Source organism: Choloepus didactylus, chromosome 6 (genome assembly GCF_015220235.1).
Source record: "Choloepus didactylus isolate mChoDid1 chromosome 6, mChoDid1.pri, whole genome shotgun sequence".
Lineage (NCBI taxonomy): Eukaryota > Metazoa > Chordata > Mammalia > Pilosa > Megalonychidae > Choloepus > Choloepus didactylus.
Window position 1 is genome coordinate 134,354,836 of NC_051312.1, and position 17,751 is coordinate 134,372,586.

The 17,751-nt window shown below is 39.2% G+C and overlaps 1 protein-coding gene across 6 annotated transcripts in view; it reads left to right on the forward strand.

Moving 5' to 3' along the window:
* Nucleotides 1-17,751, forward strand: part of KMT2A (lysine methyltransferase 2A) — a 72,473-nt gene that overhangs the window by 25,484 nt on the left and 29,238 nt on the right. For 2 of the 6 annotated variants that reach the window (XM_037841634.1, XM_037841638.1), the window contains 18 exons: nucleotides 610-3,263; nucleotides 4,566-4,743; nucleotides 5,604-5,838; nucleotides 7,281-7,345; nucleotides 7,785-8,162; nucleotides 8,507-8,580; nucleotides 9,075-9,206; nucleotides 9,745-9,858; nucleotides 11,405-11,551; nucleotides 11,993-12,088; nucleotides 12,335-12,455; nucleotides 13,371-13,493; nucleotides 13,893-14,077; nucleotides 14,996-15,169; nucleotides 15,911-16,021; nucleotides 16,316-16,389; nucleotides 16,999-17,192; nucleotides 17,526-17,632. In XM_037841634.1, coding sequence (XP_037697562.1) covers nucleotides 610-3,263; nucleotides 4,566-4,743; nucleotides 5,604-5,838; nucleotides 7,281-7,345; nucleotides 7,785-8,162; nucleotides 8,507-8,580; nucleotides 9,075-9,206; nucleotides 9,745-9,858; nucleotides 11,405-11,551; nucleotides 11,993-12,088; nucleotides 12,335-12,455; nucleotides 13,371-13,493; nucleotides 13,893-14,077; nucleotides 14,996-15,169; nucleotides 15,911-16,021; nucleotides 16,316-16,389; nucleotides 16,999-17,192; nucleotides 17,526-17,632 — 5,162 coding nt within the window. The remainder of the gene's footprint in view (nucleotides 1-609; nucleotides 3,264-4,565; nucleotides 4,744-5,603; nucleotides 5,839-7,280; nucleotides 7,346-7,784; nucleotides 8,163-8,506; nucleotides 8,581-9,074; nucleotides 9,207-9,744; nucleotides 9,859-11,404; nucleotides 11,552-11,992; nucleotides 12,089-12,334; nucleotides 12,456-13,370; nucleotides 13,494-13,892; nucleotides 14,078-14,995; nucleotides 15,170-15,910; nucleotides 16,022-16,315; nucleotides 16,390-16,998; nucleotides 17,193-17,525; nucleotides 17,633-17,751) is intronic. The other 4 variants (XM_037841637.1, XM_037841639.1, XM_037841636.1 and 1 more) reach the window with 3 other exon arrangements.

Here is a 17,751-nt window from a genome sequence, read left to right on the forward strand (position 1 = left end):
GTGATTTTATTCCATTGTCTCATGAATGAATATTTTTCCATTCAATGAAACTTTCTTAGTACACTTTGGCAAAACAGATTGAAAATATAGGAAGCTGAGTTGCCCAGGGGTCTTTTCCTGTGGGAGTTGGTGTGTTACTAGGTTGAACTACATAGCACCTTGTCCAAATTTATTCAAAACCAAAATTACTAATTGATAAAGCATGAGGACTTAATATAAACACGTTCTTTTTATATTAAGTTGATGGCTAGGATGAGGAAAGGTAGTACAGATTTTTTTTTTTTGTAGCATATTCTTTCGAATTCAGAAAAAAACTTGCTCATCTGAAGTTGTAGGAAAATCAGTTTTGTAGATGAATTGCTCAACTGAAAACCTTTTATCATTATCTCGATATTTGTGTCAAAAAAGTAAATAAATGTTTTTTTCAGGTGGAATGTTATTGGATTTCTTTGAGACAAGTTTTTGGTGAAAAGAAACTAAGCACAATTAAGATGTTTTATTGGCTCATTAGACCCAAGTAGAGTTCAGTACAGAATGGCTTGTGCTATAGTTAAGACCTGAACTATAAAGCTAAATATATGCTCTTCATTGTTTAATTTCTATACACAGTTAAAGCTAGTCCTCGAAAACCTCGTGGGAGACCTAGAAGTGGCTCTGACCGAAATTCAGCTATCCTCTCAGATCCATCTGTGTTTTCCCCTCTAAATAAATCAGAGACCAAATCTGGAGATAAGATCAAGAAGAAAGATTCTAAAAGTATAGAAAAGAAGAGAGGAAGACCTCCCACCTTCCCTGGAGTAAAAATCAAAATAACACATGGAAAGGACATTTCAGAGTTACCAAAGGGAAACAAGGAAGATAGCCTGAAAAAAATTAAACGGACACCTTCTGCCACATTTCAGCAAGCCACAAAGATTAAAAAATTAAGAGCAGGTAAACTCTCTCCTCTCAAGTCAAAGTTTAAGACAGGGAAGCTTCAAATAGGAAGGAAGGGGGTACAGATTGTCCGACGACGAGGAAGGCCTCCATCAACAGAGAGAATAAAGACCCCTTCGGGTCTCCTCATTAACTCCGAACTGGAAAAGCCGCAGAAGGTCCGGAAAGACAAGGAAGGTACACCTCCACTCACAAAAGAAGATAAGACAGTTGTCAGACAAAGCCCTCGAAGGATTAAGCCGGTTAGGATTATTCCTTCTTCAAAAAGGACAGATGCAACAATTGCTAAGCAACTCTTGCAAAGGGCAAAAAAAGGGGCTCAAAAGAAAATTGAAAAAGAAGCAGCTCAGCTGCAAGGAAAAAAGGTAAAAACACAGGTCAAAAATATTCGACAGTTCATCATGCCTGTGGTTAGTGCTATCTCCTCACGGATCATTAAAACCCCTCGGCGGTTCATAGAGGATGAGGATTATGACCCTCCAATTAAAATTGCCCGACTAGAGTCGACCCCAAATAGTAGATTCAGTGCCACATCCTGTGGATCTTCTGAAAAATCAAGTGCAGCTTCTCAGCACTCCTCTCAGATGTCTTCAGACTCTTCCCGATCTAGTAGCCCCAGTGTTGATACCTCCACAGATTCTCAGGCCTCTGAGGAGATTCAGGTACTTCCTGAGGAGCGGAGTGAAACCCCTGAAGTCCATGCGCCACTGCCCATTTCCCAGTCCCCAGAAAACGACAGTAGTGATAGGAGAAGCCGAAGATACTCAGTGTCGGAGAGAAGTTTTGGATCCAGAACAACTAAAAAATTGTCAACGCTACAAAGTGCCCCCCAGCAGCAAACCTCTTCTTCCCCGCCTCCACCTCTGCTCACGCCACCCCCACCACTGCAGCCAGCCTCCAGCATCTCTGACCACACACCTTGGCTTATGCCTCCAACAATCCCCTTAGCATCACCATTTTTGCCTGCTTCTGCTGCTCCCATGCAAGAGAAGCGAAAATCTATTTTGCGAGAACCGACGTTTAGGTGGACTTCTTTAAAGCATTCTAGGTCAGAGCCACAATACTTTTCCTCAGCAAAGTATGCCAAAGAAGGTCTTATTCGTAAACCGATATTTGATAATTTCCGACCCCCTCCACTGACTCCTGAGGATGTTGGCTTCGCGTCTGGTTTTTCCACATCTGGTACTGCTGCTTCAGCCCGATTGTTTTCACCACTCCATTCTGGAACAAGGTTTGATATGCACAAAAGGAGCCCTCTTCTGAGAGCTCCAAGATTTACTCCAAGTGAGGCTCACTCTAGAATATTTGAGTCTGTAACCTTGCCTAGTAGTCGAACTTCTGCTGGAACATCTTCTTCAGGAGTATCTAATAGAAAAAGGAAAAGAAGAGTGTTTAGTCCTATTCGATCTGAACCCAGATCTCCTTCTCACTCCATGAGGACAAGAAGTGGAAGGCTTAGTACTTCTGAGCTATCCCCTCTCACCCCACCGTCTTCTGTCTCTTCCTCGTTAAGCATTTCTGTTAGTCCTCTTGCCACTAGTGCCTTAAACCCGACTTTTACTTTTCCTTCTCATTCCCTGACTCAGTCTGGGGAATCTACAGAGAAAACTCAGAGACCAAGGAAGCAGACTAGTGCTCCCGCAGAGCCGTTTTCATCAAGTAGCCCTACCCCTCTCTTCCCTTGGTTTACCCCAGGCTCTCAGACTGAAAGAGGGAGAAATAGAGACAAGGTCCCCGAGGAGCTGTCCAAAGATCGAGATGCCGACAAGAGCATGGAGAAGGACAAGAGTAGAGAGAGAGACCGGGAGAGAGAAAAAGAGAATAAGCGGGAGTCAAGGAAAGAGAAAAGGAAAAAGGGATCAGAAATTCAGAGTAGTTCTGCTTTGTATCCTGTGGGCAGGGTTTCCAAAGAGAAGGTTGTTGGTGAAGATGCTGCCACTTCATCTTCTGCCAAAAAAGGAACAGGGAGGAAGAAGTCTTCATCACTTGATTCTGGGACTGATAGCACTTCTGTGACTCTTGGGGATACAACAGCTGTCAAAACCAAAATACTTATAAAGAAAGGGAGAGGAAATCTGGAAAAAAACAACCTGGACCTCGGCCCAACTGCCCCATCCCTGGAGAAGGAGAAAACCCTCTGCCTTTCCACTCCTTCATCTAGCACTGTTAAACATTCCACTTCCTCCATAGGCTCCATGTTGGCTCAGGCAGACAAGCTTCCAATGACTGACAAGAGGGTTGCCAGCCTCCTAAAAAAGGCCAAAGCCCAGCTCTGCAAGATTGAGAAGAGTAAGAGTCTTAAGCAAACTGACCAGCCCAAAGCACAGGTACTCTTTTCCACCTTGCCTATTAAAATCAGCAGTTTATCGAGCCCCTTTGGGCATGTTCTAGGCTAAATGTTTCAATGACATACAGTTATGGGAATCAGGAAAAGTAGTATGGAGGTGATAGCAATTGCAGTGGTTCTTTAAAGACAGGTAGGATTTTGATAGGTAGAAAGTGGCAGGGGAGAATATTCTAAGTAGAGGGAACTGTAAGTGGAGATGGAAAAGTAGGAAACCTATTTGAGGAACAATGAATTGCTAGATTGGTATACATAGGAAAATGGTAAACTAAGGCAGGAGACAGGTTGGGGCCATATTATAAAGAAGGCTGAGTTCTTTGCACTTATTGGGTTTGGTGTAATGGAATGTGTGACTTAATTTTGAAGGCGTATTTTTATAGTCAAATTGTTTTATTATCCCTGAATGATGAGAGCAATAGATAATAGGTATTTGCAGAACACAAATGAGAAGCACTTAGCTATAAGTTGTGGGACAGAAAAGCTAAAGAAGTCAGTTAATAGGGTCGTTACTTAAGACGTCAGTAAGTTAAGATAAGACACATTTTTACAAAGAACAGCATGGCTGAAACAGAGAGCCAGGCACTGGCCATTTCTGAGAAAACTCACTGAACTTTATGTTATTTAAAAAAGAAATTGTCAGCTGATAGATGCATATTTATGCCGACATATCAAGTTAGGTTAAGCCACAGCTGAGGTTTTTAATGTTTTTCAACTCAGGGCCATATTTACATTGAGTAGTTCTGCCAGTTGAGAATTCTAGCAGGAATATGATGGGACTGGTTTCTGATGCCATGTTGTGTGTGTTTTGATTGGTCTCCTAGAATTAGGAGCAGAGGTTTTTTAAAATGTGAGACATTCTGTTTGGAGCCATGGCCTTTTATACTTCCATGTATAGGTTATTTCCCTCTACAGCTCTGTTGATCAAGGAAATACAAGAAACAGTCTGCGGTTAGATAAGCCCTGTTTACCCCAGACTGAACTTTTTGATTATATAGACCAGCAGCTTGAATTTTGAGAAGAGTTTTTAAAAAGTAGTAAAATTGGGAATATAAGCTTAGTTGAAATCTGTTTTTTTAATTAGAGGCCCTTTTTGGCTGCCAATTTTAGGATGCAGAAGTAGTTGATTTGTGTATATTGATAGAGTTTATCAGTGGGGATTAACTAGAGTTGTGTGTTTTGAGTCTGGATCTTATTAGGTTAGTCAACTGTACCTTGGCATCGTTTAATTATATTGTCAACATGTATGGTTGTTATTGTTTGTTATTTTTGCTTGCCTTATATTCAGGGTCAAGAAAGTGATTCATCAGAGACTTCTGTGAGAGGACCCCGGATTAAACACGTCTGCAGAAGAGCTGCTGTTGCCCTTGGCCGAAAACGAGCCGTGTTTCCTGATGACATGCCCACCCTGAGTGCCTTACCATGGGAAGAACGAGAAAAGATTTTGTCTTCCATGGGGAATGATGGTGGGTCAGGGTTGCCCGCCTTGGAGTCTGAGCAGACATGTGCTTTGTTTACTGGTCATTCTGGGGGTGCTCAGGAGGTGCTTCATAGCAATGTGTTTTAGTCTGGGTCCTCTGAAAAGCAGATAGCAAAATGGGATTAAATATGCAAGGCTTTTACTAGAGGAATTGGAGAGGGAGCCAGGGAAGGGTGGAAGAGCTAGTTAGACTGTGATACAAGTCTGACTCAAGTGAAGGTTGGGTGGAAATTTCCTAGACAGCTATGCAATAGTGAAAGGAAGGCTTGGCCAAGGCCGCTGGAGACTCCTTGAGCAAAAATTGGCTGCCAGAGGAGACTTGTCTTCCAGGAACAGACCTAGGGTAGTACCCTGCCGTGTTCAGCCATTGCCTGGGAGCAATCCGTGCGAAGCATGGCCTCTTTGCACAGCTGGATTTTGGAGCCCAGTGGCTGGGGCCCTTGGTCAGTTATGCTCCTTGTGGCTGGAAGTGTGTGGAGCACATTCCCATGGCTACCATATAGTCCTTAATGCTAGGTAGCTGATCGTGTAAAAGTTAGTTTAGAGAACCCTCCGAGGCATGCAGTACACATTCTTGATTTGTTCTTTGTTTACTGTGTTTGGATGTTTGCTTTCATCAAATTGCAAGTTATAGGCATTTAAAAATAGTTAATTATTTAAAACAGGCTCTGAGTTCTGCACATGAATATTTTTATTATTATAATATATTTGACTTTTGGAGTCTCAGTTAAAATGTATTTGAATGTATATGATAATATAAATGGATTTTGAGGGTCCTCCCCTCTACTGCCAGTAAGGGATTAAGATACCCCTTCAGAACTAATGGCACATTTCTTTTTTTAACAGACAAGTCATCAATTGCTGGCTCAGAAGATGCTGAACCTCTTGCTCCACCCATTAAACCTATTAAACCCGTCACCAGAAACAAGGCGCCTCAGGAACCTCCTGTAAAGAAAGGACGGCGATCAAGGCGGTGTGGGCAGTGCCCGGGCTGCCAGGTGCCTGAGGACTGTGGTGTTTGTACTAATTGCTTAGACAAGCCCAAGTTTGGTGGCCGCAATATCAAGAAGCAGTGCTGCAAGTGAGTGGATGTCTGACTCTGAGGTGTTGACCTCTCAGAAGTTTCTTTGCTTATCCCTGCTTCCTTGCAAAGATTCACCAGAAAGCTAAATGTGGTTGTATGGAATCTTCTTGAGACACAAGATTAGTTGCAGGTTTGGATTTTGTGATGTGGGTAGGTTAAAGGCTGTGCTTAAATAAGAAATTACTCTGGAGCAGCACTATCCAATACAACTTTCTGCAATTATGGAAATGTTCTCTGTCTGCTCTGACCTATATATGATAGCCATTAGCCAGATGGTGCTATTGAACAATTGAAATGTGGTTAGTATGACTGAGGAACTGAAATTTTAATTTCATTTAATTTTAATTAATTGGAATTTAAATAGCCTGCTGGCTACTGTATCGCACAGCAGAGTTCTGGAGGGTTTCTACTTAAAAACTGGCATAATATTTACTAGGTCAAGTGAAATCACTTTTATCTTAGAGAATCCAGGCCTCTCTGCTTCTGACTCTCTTTTAGAACATCTTTTGCATATTATCACTTGATACGGGATTTCTTGTTACTCTACCTTTCCTCCCCTTTTTTAGTCAGTTTGTGGGCACTCTTTCAAATACCTTCCAGGATAATTTGTTTAAATAGATCGAGAGAGGTACATAAATAGAGATTTTGGTGTTTGAGCTTCTTACATATAAGTGCCTGGCACAAGGAATAAATATTATCGATAGATGTTTGTTGAATGAATGAATGAATAACATGAGAGTGAATTATGAAGCATAGTTGGGAGAAATGCTGTATTATTTACTTCAGGGGAGACAATAAGTAGTGTTGTGCTTTGGTTTTGTCTGGCCTTAAGCAGTAATCTTGTCTTGGTCCCATTAGTGGAAAGAAATGAGAGAGTTCACAGATGGGCAAAAAGATAACATGGTCACAAGATAAAAATGCGCTAAATTTAGGCATTGGAATGGATTCAGTGCAGGTTTTAGACTTCAGATTAAAATTGAGTTTCATTAAATTTAAATTGATGAGTGAAATATATGTTAAAGCCATAAGATACAACTGTAGTATTGTGGCAGACAGGATTTCTTGGGTAATCTTAGTTAATTTTGTGTTCAGGTTATTATTTGAATATTAATCTTGTAAGGGAACAGTACTGATTTGACTGTAAGAAATATGAACTGATCATTTTGTGTATGGTGCTGGTCAATGTTAGGTTACAAGAAATTTGAGTCCCATTCCAAAAATAATTTGATTTTTGCTCCTTTTAGATCCTAAAGGTAGGTTAAAGAGCTGATCCAAGAATTCAGAGACTTGGATTTAATGGGTAATGTGCAGTCCCTCTTTTCAAATGACAAAGTGAACCTGAGGAAAGGTTCACTGATTCTTGCAGATAAATTAACACTTGTTTCAATTATTTCTCTTCTAAATGTACTTTATTTTGTGCTTTATCCTTGTTATCCTAGGATGAGAAAATGCCAGAATCTACAATGGATGCCTTCCAAAGCCTACCTTCAGAAGCAAGCTAAAGGTAGTGTTGTAAAAAGATCTCCCCCCAAATGCTTCCTGCTTTAATGCTGTATGGCCACATATCAAGAGTAAAGAGAATACTGTTTTTTTTTTTTAAGTACTGCCCTTTCCTAGGAAGTTGATAGTTGTTGAAGCTGCGTGATAGGTGCATGAGAGTCCTTTTTACTATTTCCTTTACTTTGGGACATGTTTGAAAATTTCCATACTAAAAAGCTTTAAAAATTCATATAAAAATTATAGACCATTCCATTCCCTAGAGCATTAAAAATATACCATTTTTACCTGATCAGTTGGCATTAACTTTCTTGAGCCTTTCAGTGCCAACTTCAGGTGCGGAAAACTAAGAATAGGATCATTACATTTTTGTGCTTCTATTTTAAATAAACTTATTCTGCCTTACTTAAGAGTAGATGATCTTTCCCTGTTTGTTTTTTTCCTAGCTGTGAAAAAGAAAGAGAAAAAATCCAAGACCAGTGAAAAGAAAGAGAGCAAAGAGAGCAATGTTGTCAAAAACTTAGTGGACTCGAGTCAGAAACCCACCCCATCAGCTAGAGAGGATCCTGCCCCAAAGAAAAGCAGCAGTGAACCTCCTCCGCGAAAGCCCATCGAGGAAAAGAGTGAAGAGGTGAATGCCTCGGCCCCAGCGCCTGAATCCAAACAAGTCACCACTCCAGCTTCCAGGAAGTCCAGCAAGCAGGTGTCCCAGCCAGCACCAGTCATCCCCCCACAGCCACCCAGCACCGGACCACCAAGAAAGGAAGTTCCCAAGACCACTCCTAGTGAGCCCAAGAAAAAGCAGCCTCCACCGCCAGAATCAGGTGAGTGAGGAAGGCAAGAAGGAATTGCTGAGCCAGAAGTACCAGCAAAGAAGCATCCCTGTCTTAAGCATCATTTGGAAACCTAATAGGTATACTTTTAAATCTTGGGTTCAAGAAATTAGCTCTCTTTTTAACTACTATCTAATAATAAAGATATAGAGGCAAAAACCAGTCAAAAGGGAGATAGCGTCTTAACTTTCTTATTTAAACCCTAGAGTTTAAGTAGTATTTCGTTTCCTCTAATGTCCTTTTCTTCACAGGCCAATCATTTCTGAAATAGTCATTAATTAACATTAACTATAGGTTCAGTAGCATCTTGCTTAAACTTGTTTTGAATTTCTTAGGTCCAGAGCAAAGCAAGCAGAAAAAAGTGGCTCCCCGCCCAAGTATCCCTGTAAAACAAAAACCAAAAGAAAAGGTGAGATGTTTGTTTCTCTTCCATTTCCCAGGGATGTATTCTAATTCTGTGGGAAAATAGTCTTCTCCTTGTCATTTAAGTGATTAAGTGAATGAAACTGCATTTCCATGTCTATGTAGATTTCAGAATTTCTTAAAATTAATACAAACTTCTTTGTGGCCCCACATGTTCTAGCATAGGAATCTGCTTATGCAGCAGGCCACTTGGCATAATGGTTTTTTGCACTCACCATCCTTTAGGAATATCTGTCTTCACTTTTCCTTGTGTACACTATTTTTATTATGTGTAGAGAGATGTCACTAGAATCTTCTGAAGATCTCTTTTCTGTTTCTGTAGGATACATCTATTGGAACATGTTTTCTAGAGCTATTAATAAAATGCATCATTTGCTTTATTATCTGTTGCGAACATGAAGGCAAGCGGGGTGTCGTTTTTTTTGCTCTTTTTAAACATGGGGTGTGGTTTTGTTCTCTATCTATCTTTTGCTTCCTTAGGAAAAACCACCTCCAATTAGTAAGCAGGAGAATGTAGGCGCTTTGAACATCCTCAGCACTCTCTCCAATGGCAATGTTTCTAAGCAAAAAATCCCGGCAGATGGAGTCCACAGGATCAGAGTGGACTTTAAGGTAAAGGTGTTTCGTGACCACATTGTATTTTGAGCATTGTGGGCTTTAAATAAAGGAAATATTACCAGGGGTATTGAAAGGCGGCGTGTGTGTGTAGTGGGGGGGACAAATAAGAACCTCCGTTAGCAGGTGGGTTCAGATGTGTGAGAGCGCTGACCATTGTGGGGGGTCCCTGTTTGAGAGGCAGCTGAAGAACACAGGCTTTTCCTACCCACCCTGGGCAATGACTGCCTTTAGGTGAGGACAGTATCTGAGTATCCTTTCTCAAAGGAATCATCAAACCACAAGGACTCCTTGAATTGGCAGAACTCTAAGAGAAATTCAACCCTAGTGTATTTTTGCATTATAATAGGTGAGCCTTTTAATAGTTTGCTTTGGAGATTTAAAATTTTAAAAGTAGCAGTTATTTTTGAACTCACTGAAATGAAGAACTCTGGACATGCTGGTGTCCCTCCAATTTTATACTTTTCATCTTTAGTTTCAATCCAAACTTGTGTCATTTAAAGATTTCACAAATGGTCTTTCTCTCCCTCCACAGGAGGACTGTGAAGCAGAAAATGTGTGGGAAATGGGAGGCTTAGGGATCCTGACCTCTGTTCCCATAACTCCCAGGGTGGTTTGCTTTCTCTGTGCCAGCAGTGGACATGTAGAGGTAAGCTGTGGATTCCTAAAAACCAAATTGGCAAATGAATAGCTCACTGCCTGTATTGCACTCCTAAAGCATGACCAGTGCTTGATGAATTCTCCCTCCATTCACACTTTTTAAAACTTTTTATGTTGACATGATTTTAGGTTTACAGAAAAGTTGCAAGACTACAAAGAATTCCTGTATACCCTTCACCCAGAATCCCAAATGTTAATATTTTACCACATTTGCTTTTTCCTTTTATCTCTTTATGTGTGTGTATGTGTATACATATTTTATAAAATAATAAATAAAATATATACACATGTTTTATACATAGGCAGATTTTTTCTAAAAATCTAAGAGCAAGTTGCAGACATTATGCCCTTTTGTCCTTAACTATTTGAGTGTATATTTCCTAAAATCAAGGATATTCTCTTACATAACCACAGTATGATTATCAAAATCAGGAAATTAACTTTGATACTTTACTATTATGTAGTCTATATGCCATATATATATATATATAAGGTATATATATATATACCTTATAAAGATTTCACCACCTGTCCCAATAATTCCTTTATTTTTTATTTTTTATTTATTTATTTTTTTAATATTTTATTTTGTAATAAATTCAAACTTACAGGAACAGTAGCAAAAACAATACAAAACCCATACACAGAACTCAAGCATACCCCGACCCCCCTCCCCCGATAACTCGATCCACCAACTTTAACATCCTGTCACACCACCATTTTCTTTCCCTCCCTCCCTATCATCCATCATCTGTTGCTCTGTCTTCTGAACGTACGAGAGCAAACTGCACACATCCTAATAATTCCTTTATGACAAAAGAAAATTCTGGGTCATCCTCATTATTTGTAAAATTAGAGATGGAAAAGACAAACTAGAGCTGACAACTGTTCAGTGTATTGTACAAAAACTTTCAAAGTCTGTTGAATGAAGTACTGATTTCTCATGCCCTCACCCTTCTCCGGCTTCGTACCCATTGCATACTCAGGCATCTCAAGCAGTGGTCTGAGCAGCACCCCTTTGCCTTGTATTTAACAGACAATCACTAAAATATTTGTAGAATGCAAGAATGTTGCCTAAACATCTTTCTTTATACCTGAGATTATGTCTGCCCCCTTCCCATCTCCCTCGTCAGCGTACTCTCAGGCCTGGGAGACCTATCTCAAATGCAACCTTCTTCATGAAATCTTTTCTAGTCTCTCCTTGCTGCATCCAACGAGATCTCTCTTCTACTCGTCTCCCCATTCTCTTCCTCTGTCTCTCCCGCACTTCCCCATCCCATTGCTTTACAGTCCCACAGCACAGCTCTGTGTTTATACCTCTCTTATGGCATTTAGCACATTCTGTTACAACTTGGATTGTATTTATTTGGTTACTTTATAATTTCACTGTTATTACCACTTCAGTTCCCTGAATCTCCGGCAATGTGTTCTACTGTGCTCTTTTTACATAGTCATTGCTTAATGAAACTCAAAGTATGTAAATAGGCTTTGGTTGATATTTCTACCTGTTATGTGACACACTTCTGTGTTCCCAGTTTGTGTATTGCCAAGTCTGTTGTGAGCCCTTCCACAAGTTTTGCTTAGAGGAGAACGAGCGCCCTCTGGAGGACCAGCTGGAAAATTGGTGTTGTCGTCGCTGCAAGTTCTGTCATGTTTGTGGAAGGCAGCATCAAGCTACAAAGGTACAAAACTGAATAACAGAACTACTTAGGGTATTGCTCTCTATCTCTTTTCCTGTCCTCCAATGAGTTCTTAAAATCCAGGCGTCAGGGTTTTTGTGCTTATATTCTTTTCTCTGTTGACTTACTGTATGGTGGCATTTAATTTAGGTGTAAACAGTTGCCTGTGCTTGTGTGTTAATTTTGGGAGTATAGCAGAAAAACTGGCTTTGAATAAGATTCCAAAAATAAATAAAATCCATCTGATTAGAAGACTCAACACAAGTACCTTCAGCAGGAGAGAAATCCCTGTTTTAATTGAGAGTAAAATAATTTATGAAGAAATTTAAACTAGTATGATGTGCTATAGTTACTTGAAGATAAATATGAGGTGGGGAACTAAGTAATCAGCATTTAGTGACATTTATGTGATGCCCACCTTTTTGCTGTTTTATTTTCTTACAGCAGCTGCTGGAGTGTAATAAGTGCCGAAACAGCTATCACCCTGAGTGCCTGGGACCAAACTACCCCACCAAGCCCACGAAGAAAAAGAAAGTTTGGGTGAGTACACACATCACGCTGTCCCAAAGAGAATTTTCATGTGACTGTTGAGCCTATACAGTTTATAATAGGAATATCCTTGCCTGAGGATGTCAAGTACAATTTTTTTTTTGCCTCGTTATTAGGGAAAGCCATCCCAATGAAGAAATAAAATCTAGAAGTGGATTGCATTTGAGATCTTTTTTTAAATAAGAAGGGATGTTAAAAATAAGAAGTTCCTATTGAATTTCTCTTGTTCTTTTCCAGATCTGTACTAAGTGTGTTCGCTGCAAGAGCTGTGGATCCACAACTCCAGGCAAAGGGTGGGATGCACAGTGGTCTCACGATTTCTCACTGTGCCACGACTGTGCCAAACTCTTTGCTAAAGGTACCCCCAAAAAAGTTTTATCAACTTTTAAAGTTTGTACTTGGTGATTCAAAGGTGATCCAGTAGAAAGAATGAAAAGTCTTACACATCCTGTCAGGGATACCATTTGGACACATTTAGTAAATTTCTGGTCTTGCTCTTAGAGATTATAGCAACTGCAAATATTTGGTTAGCTTGTTTGGGATTAATTAAGGGGACTTTTTATAATAGCCAATCACAATGAAACACTCTAGGCCAGTATTTCCCAAAGAGTGGTATATATACACTTGATTGTTTCAGGTGGTATTCAGTCGTAATATTTTATTTTAATAGTTAAATGCTAGAAAATAATTATAACACACTAAACTCATTATTTTACTGACTTAGGATCGTGATGGTATATAAAGTTCACTGTTAGAATTATTTAAGAAAAATAAGGAAATCAATAAAAGGCATCTATTAAGTAAAAAAAATGGAAAAATAATAGAGGGGATACATGGCTAAAGGTAATTCATAAAGGTTGTACATAGTACTGAATTTTAGAAAGTACTACTTTAAGCTCTAAGGTAAAATCACTAGGAATAAGGAAAAAGTTTAAATTAACTTTTTCCCCCGTCATCACCACTTTTTAAAAATTTAAACATTTTTTCCCATTCTCTTTCTATGATGTTATCTGTAAAACCTTCTCATGATCTTTAAAAATGGCTCTAAAGAGCAGAACTAGTGGCATGTATGAAGCATTTCTAGGAGTTCAGTATAGTCTTGACACTTTGCAGATGTGTGAAGATTCCAAAGTAGGTCTGTGCCAGCATTTGTCAGTGATTCCAGAAGAGTATAGTGGTTTGCATTTTAGTCTGTTGGCAGATGTAAGTCAAGGGCATTAAAACTATTAATGTGTGAGTCAAAGCACTGCTGAAAGTTTTGCTTTGCTTTCAGGAAACTTCTGCCCTCTCTGTGACAAGTGTTACGATGATGATGACTATGAGAGTAAGATGATGCAGTGTGGGAAGTGTGATCGCTGGGTCCATTCCAAATGTGAGAATCTTTCAGGTACAGAAGGTTGGAGTCTTTTTATTACGGTTTCTTTCTTTCTTTCCAGTTATCCTACATTTACAGCCCCCAAAGCAATATAAACCTAAAATTATGGTAGTGTTGTTATTTGAAGTCTTTTTACGTTTATTTTTTAGTCTCTAGAATAAGCACCGTGTTAAATTCATCCTTTAAAATATTTATTTGCTGTCTTTTGTGGGTAATATAACTTGCTGATTCTCCAATAACCAAATCCTGGATTAGTATCGGTTAATAATGCCTCTTTTGGAGATCAATAACTGTGAGCTCCTAGGGGATATTCTGTTCCTAACACACGGCTTCATAGTTAGTTCAGTGAAATAGTTTCCTCTGCTGTCTCTCTCCCATGTCTTCAAAGCACTTGGTCATTGTGAGTTTTTGTTTTCTTAGATGAGATGTATGAGATTCTATCTAATCTGCCAGAAAGTGTGGCCTATACTTGCGTGAACTGTACTGAGCGGCACCCTGCAGAGTGGCGATTAGCCCTTGAAAAAGAGCTACAGATTTCTCTGAAGCAAGTTCTGACAGCCTTGTTGAATTCTCGGACCACCAGCCACTTGCTTCGCTATCGACAGGTGGGTCCACGTCTCATTTTGTTTTCTGAGGGCTTGTTCTCAGATGGTTTTTATCTAGTAATGCAGTATTTCATTTTGGTTTTTTCCTACTCTTGATTTCATCTCTTAGAGTTACTTGTCTTGGTCATAACTATTAGGAAAATTTTTAGAGCCAAGCATAGGAGCTTCTTTGGGATAAGAAATAGAAAAAGGGCCATATTTCAAAGGCCTTGCTGTTATAATAAGAAGTTTGGGCTATACACTCTGAAGGCCCGGGAGTCAGTGAAGGACTTTACCTGAACGAGGACCCTGAACAGAGTTGCTTTCTAGAAAAAAAAAAATGATCCTGACTGGAGTACAGAGGATGAATTGAAGAGGCTCAAACCTAGAGGCAGGAGCAGCGGTCGGGAGGCAGTTCTGGTCATCCAAGTACAAGAAAGAACAGTGGCCTAAGCCGAGATGGTAGTAGTGGGGCTAGAGAACCATCTGGCTCTGGGCAGTTCCTGGGCTTCTCAGGGCACAATTGGAAACCACTGTGTATCTCTAAAGTAGTCACAGGGAACATAAGATAAAATGTTGGAAAAACCATATAGATAACTTTAACTCAGAGCTAGGCTGCTATTTTATCTTTTAATAGAGCTCCATTTTTGAATAGGAAAATATGCTGCTATCTCTGTCTTACTCAAAGGGAACTGGAGGCAGTTTGGATTTCTTCTTACTATCTTTGGAGGTTATCAAGCAAGTTAGCCTGGCCAAACTGTTAGATAACAGGCTTATTTTGACTTTCCTTTTCTGTTAATTGAAAATCTGATTATTTTCATGATCTTTGGGTTTTAAAATCTAAATCATTCCATTCTAGCTTTATTAATTTTAATAGAATTTACATGGATGCCTCATTTTCAGTGTTGATTAAAAAAAATGTATCTTCCCTGGCAACAGGCAGCCAAGCCTCCAGATTTAAATCCGGAAACAGAGGAGAGTATACCCTCCCGCAGCTCCCCAGAAGGACCTGATCCCCCAGTGCTCACGGAGGTCAGCAAACAGGAAGACCAACAGCCTTTAGATCTGGAGGGAGTCAAGAGGAAAATGGACCAAGGGAACTACATGTCTGTGGTATGTCTCCAGAGCAAAGTACCAAAATTCCAAGTGTCAGTTTAGCTTCCTTAGGTCTTCTGGGGGGTGAGGCTGGGTGTAAGTTAATTAAAAGGTGATTTGTATTATATTTAGAAAAGTCATGTTGCTTTAGGTACCTAAAAATACATGAGTTATTTTAATTCTGTGTTTTGGAAGATGAATTATCATAGGGAAGACTGTGTCTTAAAATATTTTGTTTTGTTTTTTTTAAATTTGGGTTTCATTTGACTTCTCTGGAAATCAGTTTCATATTAAAAGGAAGTACTAAGAGAACTGTTAATGGAAAAAATGTTAATGTGGAGTTAAGTAGTTTGCCTCACTTGAACTCAGATCTGAATAGTCTATCTTTCTTTGCAGGGTATTCATTTGTAGATGTCTTATCAGTTTATGATTTTAAGAATATATAGGAAAGGGTCATTTATTATATCATGGTTTGTATTTTCTTCTCAGTTGTTTATTCATTTTATTCCAAATAAGAAAATTGTGGACCTGTTTGGGGATACAGCTAATTTATTTGTATTCTTGCTTTATTATACTGGCATCTCTTGACTGCCACAATTGTGAACCAAATCCCAAAGGCTGCAGCCAAAGAGAAATTGTATTAGAATAAGGTGTCAGTTTTCTGTTGGTTGTCTATTCTGGATGATTTGGGAGGAAAGAGGAAGTGGTTTTGAGAGCATACTGTTTTGTGAATAATTAATGCTCTGTTTTTGTATACAGTTGGAGTTCAGTGATGACATCGTGAAGATCATTCAAGCAGCCATTAACTCAGATGGAGGGCAGCCGGAGATTAAAAAGGCCAATAGCATGGTCAAGTCCTTCTTTATCCGGGTGAATAATATTGATAGTTCATGTTTTTAATGCTTGTCCATCAATTATTACTCCAGGAATAAAATCGGCTTTTTCTCTTCTACTTTTTGCTTTGCCATGTGTATAAATCTTTTGGTTCCTTCATTTCCCTGTTTCTTTGGAAGGAAGTTGATGGGGTTGCCAGAGTGGATGGATCTTTCCCTTGGTGGCCTGAAATTGTCCATATATATTGAAAGAGAAGCTGGTGTGGAGTTGTTTTTATGTGACTTCCAAATGAATGGTCACATTCTTACATTTTGTTTGTTTTTCTTTTAGCAAATGGAACGTGTTTTTCCATGGTTCAGTGTCAAAAAGTCCAGGTTTTGGGAGCCAAATAAAGTATCGAGCAAGTAAGTAAACTCAGTAGTACTTTTTTTTCTTCTCATCGGCCAGAAATCTGAGAATTCTCATTTCTAAATAGAGGGTTTTTTAGACTAGGTTTAATATTAAAAAATGAATCAGTTGAAATGCTTTTTCAGTACTGAGTTAGAGACATTTCAGATTTGTTATAGGTTGTTGCCCATTTTAAAAAAAATTGTGTGTTAAGGAACTTTGTTTAATTTGTGGCATATGTATAATACATACGCAATAGTCATATCATACAATTGGCCTAGTTATAATCAGGTTCCATTTACTTGTTTCAAATGGTGCTCTCTAGTGCTCTTGAATTCTCCATATTTAGCCTATAATTTTCATTCCAGTAAATCCTATTGATTCTTTAATAGGATTATCATTTGTTTCTGGAAGTTTAACCAAGAATCGTATATTGAAATTATATTTTTTAAATAGTAAGTCTTGTGTATTGGGGCAGTTTTCAAATTCTATGACTTGTTTTTATATTCTGTGAGTAGCTTGTGCATTGGACCAAGACCTGATGATGTCAAGAATTTGATTATTTTGTACAGTTCTAGGTATATTGTAGGAGTGCAATAAATACTTGTTGAATCAATTATTTTCAGCAGTGGGATGTTACCAAACGCAGTGCTTCCACCTTCACTTGACCATAATTATGCTCAGTGGCAGGAGCGAGAGGAAAACAGCCACACTGAGCAGCCTCCTTTAATGAAGAAAATCATTCCAGCTCCCAAACCCAAAGGGCCTGGAGAACCAGACTCGCCTACTCCTCTACATCCTCCTACACCACCAATTTTGAGTAAGACACCAAATGAAAAGTTACCATCTATTTCCCTCTAGATGCAAATGACTGTCTTTGTGAATCTGAATTTAATATATTTGGATATCGAAAGGAATTTTCAAGTCACTCTTAAGTGTAATAAAACCATTATTTTTGTTTCACTTGCATGTCAACAAAGAATTGGCATAAATACTCCACGTACTGTAACATGGATGCTGGCATAACGTAACTTGAGACACTTTTTTGAAAGTGTCTATTTTAATAGGCTCTTTAAGCTGAATTGTTTTCTTTTTTCCCTATGTCATGAGACATAGTTTGCCAATTTTAACTGGAAGTCTTTTGGGTTCCAAGGTACTGACAGGAGCCGAGAAGACAGTCCAGAGCTGAACCCACCCCCAGGCATAGAAGATAATAGACAGTGTGCCCTATGTTTGACATATGGTGATGACAGTGCTAATGTAAGTACTTTGTGATACAGGAACCTGGTTAGTATATACCCAGAATGGGCTGTTTGTCCTTTGTGTCTCAGCTTGATGCCTGGGTGCTATTTATTGAATTAGTGTTTGTCACTTAGTTT